This window comes from Rhinolophus sinicus, chromosome 2 (genome assembly GCF_057876585.1).
Source record: "Rhinolophus sinicus isolate RSI-liver-muscle chromosome 2, RSI-T2T, whole genome shotgun sequence".
NCBI lineage: Eukaryota > Metazoa > Chordata > Mammalia > Chiroptera > Rhinolophidae > Rhinolophus > Rhinolophus sinicus.
Window position 1 is genome coordinate 126,917,770 of NC_142502.1, and position 11,912 is coordinate 126,929,681.

General features: G+C 36.6%; 1 gene segment (V, D, J or C); it reads right to left on the minus strand.

Annotated features, from left to right (window-relative positions):
• Window positions 1–8,856: 8,856 nt before the first annotated feature.
• Window positions 8,857–11,626, minus strand: LOC148758904 (immunoglobulin kappa variable 1-5-like). The segment is given in 2 exon segments: window positions 8,857–11,432; window positions 11,559–11,626. Coding segments are annotated over 2 exon segments (366 nt in total).
• Between the last annotated feature and the right edge of the window lie 286 nt (window positions 11,627–11,912).

The window sequence follows — 11,912 nt, forward strand, 5'->3', positions numbered from 1 at the left end:
CACTTCTGCAAAATTCTACCCAGTTTAATGGTGTGATCTGAAAGTTTATCAGAAATTTGTATTTTAAAGTAAGTGTCAGAATCCTCTCCATGGATCTTTCTAAAGATAAAAGTATTTGCAAAAGTTTCAGAAGAACACAATTCAATCTGTAAATTTCACAAGCTTAAATATAATGAAATTGATAAAAAAATTTTCTTTTGAAAGACACAGTTTAAGAAAATAACTAATTTTGCCAATGAAAACATTATCAGGACATTTCAGATATTTTGAAATTGTATATATTTTCCAGAACATTTATATTAATAACAATACATATGCATATGAACACAACATATCTATTCTTACTTATTTGACAATGATTCCCAAGTAGTTTTAGTATATTAAAATGGTCTAATTATTTTAATTTCCCCTTTTATGTAAAGAAAGAGAGATGTCCTTTGAAATAGTTCAGGAATTCTTCTGAAAATGTTACATTTATTTTTAATCTTTAAAAGTTTCTATTTAATTTTGGATTTTGGAAAGATTATCAAAAAAATTGTCAAAACATTTAAAACACTTAGATAGGATCGTAAGTCACTGTGAAACAATATTTAGTGATCCATTTAATCATGATGACACCGAAAGAGTTTGCAGACAAATGTGGAAAGTTACATAGTTGTAAACAAAATTTAGCTCTTTTAATATTAAGAAGACTCAGTTTACCTAAACATTCAAAGACATGATGATACAGAGAACATGAAATCATTTTAATAAAACACAAAGTCTTTGCTTTGTAGGCAAAACATTTTTCATAGTATCCAATCAGGAACAGACAAATAGTCCAAGAAAACTTTGTTTTTTAAATGGAGAGAGACAACAGAAATCTAATTTGGTATCAGCTTACTCTTGATATTTAAATTTATTTAATTAAATTTATTCCAATATTATTCAGTTTGACCACAGAAAAGACTTCCTTTTTCAATATTTCTTTTTATACACCTCTACAACTTTCCTTGTAATTGCTGTAAATATGCATTTCCATATACTACTTTCTTGCATATTAATTAGAATTCTTAACCCTTAGAAAACTTAATAGCTAGTGAAGACTAAAAAGTAAGCAATTAGCATTTTTAGATTAGCAAATTTATGAATATATTTGATAACCTCTAGAAACATAGGTTCTTGTACTGGCAAATATGTTTTGTAATTTTAGAGATAATGCTTCCTCAATAAAGTACAATACATATTCATACTAGATCCAAATTTATCTTTCAGTTTCTCTGTAACAGGAAGCATAAGGTAGGTGATGTTAGACTAATTTAACAATTAAAGTTTCAGTGTTTTATCTCATTAGGAGACGATCTAGATAGTCAATAAATCCATCATTTTCTTTAGTAAAACTCTAAAGTTTCAAATTACCAAAAAAGGGAAACTATATTTAAGCACATATACCACACAGTATAATTATTTTATTGCTGAAAAGATTTACCAAAAAGGCTTCTATTCGATTTTCATCCATTTAGTTCATTAATCCTTAACAATTACACTTAGATTGCCCATGAAAACTACGAGACATCAAAGTTAATTATTACCCCAAACTAATTTTTCTGCTGACAAATTTTGTAACAGAGGTAATATTAATTTATTTTTGTAAACCCAAGTAAATAAAAATATTATATTTAATATAAATATATTTAATCTAAATGTATGTTATATCTACTTATGTCTAAAAACATGTCTGTTTAATCAAATCCAACTCCAACCCACATTAATATAAAGTACTTTCTCAGTTTATGTAGTCCTGAAAAGCATCTAAGTTAGTTTCTATCACATTAATCAGTTTGCATATGTTGAACCATCCTTGCACCATGGAAGGAGCCACACTTGATTGTGATGTATAATCTCTTTAATGTACTGCTGTATTCGATTTGGTAGTATTTTGTTTAGGATTTTTGCATTTGTATATATCAGAAATATTGGTCTGTAGTAGTTTTCTTCTTTTGTTGTTGTCCTTACCAGGTTTTGGTATCAGGGTAATTTTGGCTTCATAAAATGAGTTATGACGTATTGCCCCTTCTTCAATATTTTTGGAAGAGTTTGAAGAGGACAGGTATCAAATCATCTTTGAATATTTGGTAGAATTCACTAGAAAAGCCATCAGGTCCTGGAATTTTGCTTTTGGGGAGGTTTTGAATGATTGTTTCAATTTCCTTACTGTTGATTGCTCTATTTAGATTTTCCAGTTTTCCATGATTCAGTCTAGGGAGGTTATATTCGTTTATTTCTAAGAGCTTGTCCATTACTTCTAGATTATTGATTTGAAAGCATGTAGTGTTTGATAGTATTCTCGTATGATCCTTTGTATTTCTGAGGTGCATATTGTAACTACTTTCATTTTTGGTTTTGTTTACTTGTGTCTTTTCTCTGGTTTCCTTAGTGAGTCTAGCCAGGAGTTTGTCAATGTTACTAATTTTTTCAAAAAACCAGACCTTTTTTGCATTAATTTTTTCTATTGCCTTTTTGTTTTCTATTTCACTTAATTCTGTTTTAATTTTTATTATTTTCTTCTTCTCATGACTTTGGGCTTCATTTGTTCTTCTTTTTCTAAGAAAAGATGCAATGTTAGGTTGTTTATTTGTGATTTTTGTTTTGTCTTGAGATAGGCCTGTAATAATATAAACTTGACTCTTGTTGCCACTTTTGCTGTATTGCCAAAGTTTTGATAGGTAGTATTTTCATTTTCATTTGTTTCAATGTCTCTTTTGATGTGTCCTATTATATCTTCTTTGATCCAGTGGTTCTCTAGTAGCATGTTGTTAAATCTCTATGTATTTGTGGTTTTTCCTGCTGTTTTTCACTTGATGTCCAGTTCTAAAGCATTGTAGTCAAAGAATGTGCTTGGGATGATTTCAATCTTCTTAAATCGTTGAGGCTTGTTTTGTGTTCCAACAAATGTTCTATCCTTGAGTATGCAAGTGTGTTCTATGTGCACTAGAGACGAGCTGGTGTTCTGGGACGAAAGACTTTGTAAATGTTGATTGTGTCCAATTGGTCTAAAGTGTCATTTAAGGCCAATATGTCCTTATCAATTTTCTGTTTTGATGATCTATCCATAGCTGTGAAGGGGTATTTAAGTCCCCTACTATAATTGTGTTTTTGTCAATTCCTCCCTTTAGTTCTATTAGCAGTTGCTTTTTTTTACAGTTATTACCATATTATTGATGATATTCCCTGTTTTTCACTTACTTGCCCATCCCTGTTTTGTAACTACCAATTTATACTTCTTTATCCCTCTTTTTTGACCATGTCCCCAACCACCCTCCCATCTATGACTCAAATAAATCTAAGTACCAATTTGAAACCATACCTAGTTATTACAATATTATTAAATATATTCCTTATGCTATATGCTCTATCCCCATGATGCCTTTATAACAACCAATTTGAGCTTCCTAACCCCTTCCACTTTTTCACCAACCCCATAACCCCTAGTCTGGTAGAGTATTCTCTTTTTATCAAACCAACTGTTGTTCTATTATCAATCCTTTCTGAGGCCAATGGTTGGGCTTCCCTAGCCAGTTTTCCTAACTTATCAGTTGTGCAAATACCTCTATAGACCATTACAGAGGGTGGACTACTGCTGGTTTCTTTAAGGGTAGTATTCCTTGCAGAAGTGTCAGCATGTGATTTTCCCTACCTTCCAGAGAGTCAAGTTTAGTATGCCCTGGTATCTTAATAGCTAAAGCAGCATGTAAAAAATGTATCATCCAATAACTCCTGAATATGCAAACCATTTTTTATTTTCTCTGCATATAAGGAAACCATGTTGACTCCACAACATTCAAAAATCATGCGCTACTCCAAAAGATTATCTACTATCAGTCTAAAGTTGGCAGTGTTGCTCTCTGCTAAAGTACAAGCCCAGATAAGAGCATATAATTTATCCTGTTGTGCTGAAGTAGCTAAAAGTAAAGATACTGTTTAAATTACACCAAAGGCAGTTGATAATGAATATCCAGCGCAATATTTGCCAGTTTTGTTTTTAAATAAGAACCATCACAAAACTATGAGAAATCAACATTCCCCAGAGGAGTTCCTTACGGAAAATCTTGAGGCATCAGGAGGTAATCCATCAATATTAGGCAGTTGTAAGAGGTTTATAGCTATTGAAAGGATGAAAAATAACTGGGTTAGGGTTATAATGACATGAAAGAGGTATGTGAGGAGCAGTTAACAAAAGGATTTCATATAAAGTGAGGCAACTGATTGAAAAATGTTTGGTGTGATGAGAATTCAGTAGGGCTTCTGCTGGGTAGAGCACAAAGATGGTTAAAAGGAATCCCTCACACACACACACAAATCTCTTTAGTGGCTTTAAGGAGAAAGAGCAGAGGCAGTAATGGCTGTAAGGCAATGGGTACCCCGATGTCCCGGGATCCAGTTACTGACTACAGTACCCCATAGGCCTATGGTTTTCTACGTTTTTGATTGAGAACAGAGAGGGAGACTTTCCTTTTCAAATACACAAAGGAAAAATTAAAGAATCTGTTCAATGGGATGCCCCCCCCAAACAGGTGGGTTTCTTAAATGCTCCTTTCAGTTTTTAAAGGCTATGCTGCCCTGTTCTTCCCACAAAATTGGGTCAGGGTTGTTGTGCTTAAGTAAATCATACAGCTTATAACATAGGAGCGAGACTTGGTTACTAATTCTGACAATAACCCACTGAAAAACCTCTCAGCTCTTGCTTAGTTTTGGGTTGTGGGAAACTTGGGACACCATCAAGCTTTCTGGATGTAGGTGAGGCCTTCGTTTGGATATCAGGTGTCCTAAATGTCAAACCTGGGTTTCTGTAATTGGCAACTTTTCTTTGGAGACTTTAGGTTCTTTTAAGGCCAAAACTTTTAGCAGGTGGATGCTGTCTTTGAAAAGAGCACAGAAGCAAGTCATCCACATATTGCAGCAAAGGAGAACTCCTAGGGAAGTGTATACCATCTAGATTAGCCTTCAGGATTTGTGAGAAACAGAAAGGGCTCTCAGTGAATTCTGAGGCATTAGTGTCAAGGTAAATTGTTTTCCTTCCCACATGAAGGCAAAAAAGTGTTGACTAGCTTCATTGACTAGAATACTCAAGAATGTATTGAATAAATCCATTGCATTAGGAAATTTACTTTCAGTTGGGATGGATGTTGGTAGTATGTGAGGGTTAGGAATAATAGGATTCTGAAAGATAACAATGTTGTTTATTGCTCTGAAGTCTGGAATCTCAACTCCCATCCCTTGGATTTTCTCACAGGAAAAGTGGGAGTGTTACAGGGTCTAGTGCAAGGGCATGAGGTCCTGAGTTTTGGAATCTATTGTGGGCTTTATACCTTGAAAGACGCCTTATGGGATATTGATTCTGGCAAGAGGGTTTAAGGAATATATCTGAATCTTGATAGGAGGTACCCTGTGGGTTATGCCAATATCAGCTGAGATTTTGCCTAGAAAGAGAATGACAGGTGATTTATAGGGACAAATGAGTTATGCTCCGATTTAACTATATTGTCATCAGAAATGGAGCAAGTAAAATATGCTAGAAGTTCATTTAATTTACCTGCTTTGTTGTTTTGATGGCTACTGTCAAATTCTAGAGAGATTTCCCTTTTTGGGAGAAATTCCAGCATGATGTTGTTCTAAGAAGGCTCAGCTTAATAAATGAGTAGAGACAGAGAACTAAGGAGAAAAGAGTGAATAACTGTTAAACAGCATATACAAAAAGAACAGTTTCAGAGACAGTTCTCATTTGAGGTTCATTTGAGACCCACCCTATTGGAACTGTTTAGTACACTGAGGCAGGGGCTGCTTTGTAACTTGGGGTTGAACACCAAAAGCATAGGTTAGGCATCAATTAGGACAGGGAGTAATTCATTCCCAAATTGGAGAAAAGTTGTGTCAGGCTGTTGTGTCAAATTGAGCAGTTGCAGACAAGCAGGGCCTTTAGCAGAAGAGTACAAAGCCTCTGACACATTAGATGAAGTCACGAGAGCTTCAAAACACAGACAGTGGAAGTTCAAATCAAGGAGAAAACTTAGCCTTAGAACTCCTGGGCCAGTGAGAAAAACAACAAGCTCAAAAGGCTCTGTGGGTGCCACACCTGTTCACCTACCATCCTTGGTGTTCTCGGGGGTCTTCTCTGGACCTTGTACAGGCCACCAAGGATGTTGGCCTTAAACAAAAAGTCAACTAGATATTTCTCCAACAAGTGGTTCATTTTTGAAAAGCAATAATTGTGATCTGGAACATGCACCCAGGGCGAAGACAAGTGTAAAAGAAGAGGAAGTTCCTTTAGAGAAAGACATTAGGAGGGTGGGTATAATCAGAGTCCTACCTGTGGGACTTGGAGACGGACGTAGGTATGAGACACCTCCTTCAGGCCCTCTCAATACAATCTTGATTGATGACTTCTTTAATAATTTTCTTACATATTTAATCTACTGTGCAAATTATAAGGGTGACAAAAAAAAAACCCAGCTGTTTCTTTACATATTTAAGGGAAAAAGCAAGTAGAGAAAAGGAAATTGTTTACAATACATACATGTATTAATCACTCATGCAATATTGTGATGCAGCTTCCTTAGTATTTTTCATCCTCTGTGTTCCTTTCTGTGTGGGAGGTTGTGAAAAGGCTACACCACATGCCTTGCACTCTTGATCAGAGATGTGATTAACACTCTGCCCATCAGATGCGTTCCTGAGGAGTGGTTGTCAGAACAGAGTGAGGGGAGGGGACATGCATGACCACAGGCGCTCAGTTTGCTGGTGTGGGTCCTGGCCTGACAACACATTCTGGTGGACACAGCTTTCTGATTCTCCAGATTGCTGTTGCCATTGCAATAGCTTTTCTGCTCACAGAAAACACTAGGGGGTTTGAGGGATTAGAACTTTGAGTTGCCAGGGCCTGTTCATGTGGCCTTTCTCAACATTTGTAATGTTCCTAATCCATTATAATAAACACCTTTCTGCTGGAATCAGCCATCATGTCTTTCCTCATGTCCCACTGATTCAATCACAGAACACATGAAAGTAACACGTCAGCCTTAGTCAGATGAAATCCATACCCCTGGGCTATGCATGAACTGCCATTGCTGATGTCACAATGTCTGTTCATTAGGCTCACAGGGAAAGCATGGAAAAGTGACTTGCTCAGCATGTTTGGGCTGCTATAACAAAAATACCTTATACTGTAGGGCTTGTGCACAACAGAAATAAATATATCTCACAATTCTAGGGATTCCAAGCTCAAGTTGCTGGCAGACTTGGTGTCTGGTGATGGCTCACATTTTGGTTTATACATAGTTTTCTCTCTGTGTCCTCAAGTGGTGGAAGCAGCCAGGGAGCTCTGTGAGGTCTCTTTATAAGGGACTGATCCCATTTTCCAGTTTCTAACCTCTTGACTAATCACCAGAAAACGGCCTACCTTGTAATATAATCACATGGGTATTTAAGATTTCAACATATGAATTTTGGGGGGACCAACAATCATACCATAGCAGTAACTGACTGACACCTAATTATTGAGAACCTTCTGCTGTGCAATGGCCCTTAGACTCACATTCACTTGGGAAGCCATTGTTCTCAATCTTGGTTCATTTTGAAAGGTCCAATCATAGTGCTTCACAAAATACTTTTTACTCTGTTTCCAGCCTTTTACCCTTGTTTTTTCTAAAGTCTGGTTATTTGTTAGAACCAGGAATCTATATCATTGAATTAGCTATCTGTCCTCCAAAGAGATCATCAGATATAATCCTCGAATTTTACATACTGTTGTGACTCCCCTTCTTCCAAAGCCCCCTTGGGTATATAAGTGATGTGACATCAGTCCAGTGTATTTCTCTGACAAACCACAGGCATAAATTTCACAATTCCAGAAATAATTCATGAACATAAGGCAACATCTGAATTAATCTGCATTTTAGAGCTCTCAGGTCATTTGTTTGTTTTTGGGTTTTTTGTTGGTTTGTTTGTCTTTTTCATTCCCAGGCATGTTAGTAGTGAATATTTCATTCTTGGTAAAAATTTTTCCATGTTTCTATGTCTCTTTCTTTACCTGGAAAATGAAGAAATGGAGTCATCTATGCCCTAATGGTTCATGCAGTGTGGCACTATATTAGAAGTTATCAGGACATACGTTGACTTGTTTCACTCTTGGTCAGTTTTGATTAAATAACAACCTGTTAAATTGTTCCCATTTTCTCCAAGTTTCTTCAGCATCAATTATCTATAAAATATGAGAAATGATTACCTAAATAATGTCTAAAAATTTGAACATATCAAGTATGTATTTCTAACGTGTAATTTTGTCCTCTGATTTGCCAAAAAGGCCCAAGTAACCACTCAGTCAATATTTCACAGACATTGCAACTCTTGATAACCAAATGCTAGGGAGATTTTAAAATATGCTATTAAATAAATCTGACCAAACTTCATAATCGCCCCTCCATGAGATAATGACATACTTCCTCTAAGACCAGGCTGATAGTGACCATTATACACTATTTGAAGACCAGTGGTGTAAACCATGAATATGTTTCTTAGTCATTCAGTCTATTCTGTGCTTGTTTATTAGTAGTTTAATTTAGTTGTTATTTTCTATATAAATCACAAGACCTATGACCTATGTCATGAAGGTCTCAAGCAGATTTCACCATTAAATTAAAAAAACACACACACAGCACAATATATAGATGCTACATTACAGAATTATCCCTTTGAAGCCTATGTAACTTCACTAACAATTGTCACCCCAGTACACTCTATTTTTCAAAAAATCCACATAAGTAATATCTCATACAAGGACCTCACAGCATGATGGTGGACATAGAGATAATGGGACTTCCATAGGCTCAAAGAATTTAATTTATTGCAGTAGGAAAAACATCTCCATTTATACCCTTAGGACCTCCACTTAGAAAACATATTTTCAAGTGAGGACAGCATTTGGTGGATGATTTAGAAACAAAGATTATAAAAAAAATGCTTCAAGCTAGATAAGGTACTATATCTGGTCTTGGACACAAGATTTTGATGGGGAATAACTGGAGTCAGATTAACCCATTTAGTTCATAAAATAATTACATTACTCATCATGAGATAATACCCACATGTATGTATCATATATATGCATATATAATCACATCTTCCTATATAATTGTATTTATGAAATTTGGGGGTAATCATTTTTATTAAGTTTGTATGATGTATAAAATTATTATTATTACTGGAAGTACTGCTATATATGGATAATGTTAGGTGTTTTCATAAATGATGTAAATTTTATTCTTTTTTTCAAATATCCAAACACTTCTTTTATGTTTTTGTGTATCCTTATGAATGGATTCCTAAGTTTTATTTTGTGTCATAAGTTTTAGTGAAATCTGTCTATCTGTATGTGTAGATATATAAATATTGTATTAGTCAGATTTTACACAATAATGGTTTGTAAGGAACCACTCAAAAACTTAGTGTCTATAAAACTAAAAATTCAGTTCGATATTCAATAATGTTTATGTTGACCATGTTGCGTGATCCAGACAGTGCTCAGCTGTGTGGTTCTTCTGCTGGTACATGAATTAGTCTCCAGTATGGATTGTTTCCTTCGGGACCAAGACTGAAGGTGTGAACCCAAGGAACATCATTCTCAGGGCAAAATCGATTTGAACAAAATTCCCAAAACAAATGGCACAATCAAGTTTAAGCCCAATTGTTTCTACCACAATTACATAAAATTTTGATTTATTCTTAGTTCTTTTTAATTCTTCAAGTTTCTAAAAACCATTACACTATTTGATTTTTAACATTTTTCATCCTTCCATTTACAAATAATTATATTTTTTAAATACAATCTTAAAGGAAGCTAATTTTGTGTTAATTTGAAAATAAAGTTGGTTGTGTTTTCAACACATGGATTTAAATAGAGTCTCTTTAATAGAAATGGAAAAAAAAAAAGACCATTTAACTGAGGTAAATGTCCTCTAAAACAGAGGATCTTTAACCTTATATATATTGCCTGATATCTTGTTAAAATGAAGACCCTAAAAAGTAGCTGTAAAGTGGAACTTGCTGTTTTGCATTTGTAATAAGCTCCCAAGGATGTCAGTGTAGCTCTGGCTCCAAAGAAAATCTTGAACAGTGAGATATTTTCATATAGGAGAGACAGAATGCTCCACCCATATTTAAGTTTTCATTTTTTAATCAAAAAAGGCTTTCATTCTTTTTCAAATTATTTTCGTAGCTGCAAATATTTCCCTCATTTCTTTTTCTGTTTTTTTCAAACATTTAACAAAGATTTCTTGTTCTGAATCCAGACTTGATGATAAAGGTTAAAAGTACCTCTTAGTGAAGTGTAACAATCAAAATTCTGAGATGTAAAAAGAATGACCATCCAGGCTGTCTGCTGTCAATTCCCCATCATCACTCTCACTTGTGAAGGTATATTTCTCAGAAATGCTCTACCCTCTATGATTTCTCATAGAGTTGCTCAGTGAGGGGCTCTCACTAAGATTTGGAAGTCAGATGAGGAGGATTCAATACTATCCATCCTGTCCTGCGGGCAGAGAGGAGGACTGGAGAATCACTGGTGAGCTGAGAGCATCAGCACCCCCACTCCTGGGCATCCCCAACAGGTCTGGGGACCACATGGTTAAACAGCCTCTGTCTCCAACCAGAGCATATGTTCTCTGGTTTCTGGGGGAGCACCAGGGAATCCCACATTTCCATTGTCTGTTTCCCATTATTAATGCCTAAGCTGTCGAAACAATGTATTTTAGAAATTCATTCCCTATATTAAGCAATTCCTGCTTGGAATACATACAGTGCCTTCTCTTTCCCTTTATGAACTCTGACTAATACAGTAGCCCAGACAGCTCATGTGTGATGATCTCTGTTCTTTATGAAATCAGGAGAGGCATTGTATGTGCCACTGAGGCTGAGGAGAGACAAAGAGAGTTAGGGTGCAGAGGAGCCTCCCTGAACACTTCTACCAAAACCTCCCATCACCATGAAAGACTGGGTGCATCTGAGAAATGCTCTCAGCTCATGGAGACCTAAGAGGAGCAGCTGGGGTGACCTTCTCTCAGTTGGCTGCTTCGTGGTTTATGTTCAGGCTCATAACACTGTGAGAGGGGTATTGTCGTACTGTTGACAGTAATAAGTTGCCACATCTTCAGGCTGCAGGCTGCTGATGGTGAGAGTGAAATCTGTCCCAGATCCTTGGCCACTGAACCTCGAAGGGACACCAGTTTCTAAATTGGATGCCCTATAGATCAGGAGCTTAGGAGCTGTCCCTGGTTTCTGCTGATACCAGGCTAACCAACTGCTAATGCTCTGACTGGCCCTGCAAGTGATGGTGACTGTGTCTCCCACTGATGCAGACACAGAGGATGGAGACTGGGTCATCTGGATATCACATCTGGCTCCTGAGAACAGAAACATGAAAACAGACATCCTTAGTCTTAATGGCGTTACCAGGTCTTATAACTACCCTGCAGTCTAAGTGGTACTGACCACACTGGCAGAGCAAATCCCCAGTTTTCCTTCCTTACCTGGGAGCCACAGCAGCAGGAGGCTGAGGAGCTGAGTCGGGACCCTCATGTCCATGCTACGTCCTGCCCGGGACTGATTCCTGCACAGGGTGTGACCACACTATTAATGTGTCCAGGGCTGTGGGTTGCACCCCAGTAACATGCAAATCAGCAGGGTTGGGGCAGCTTGGGCCCAGCTGCAGGGCTGACTGGTCTCAATAACACGGCACAGTCAGTGTCTACCAGGTGCCCTAACCCCATGGGGCAGCACACATTTGCCTGCAAGAATGTGTTTCTCCTCGGCAGTCACGGAACCATTCTACCGTCCTATGAGTATAGTGTTCTTGCTCTGTTCAAGCTTCAGCACATGCTTCT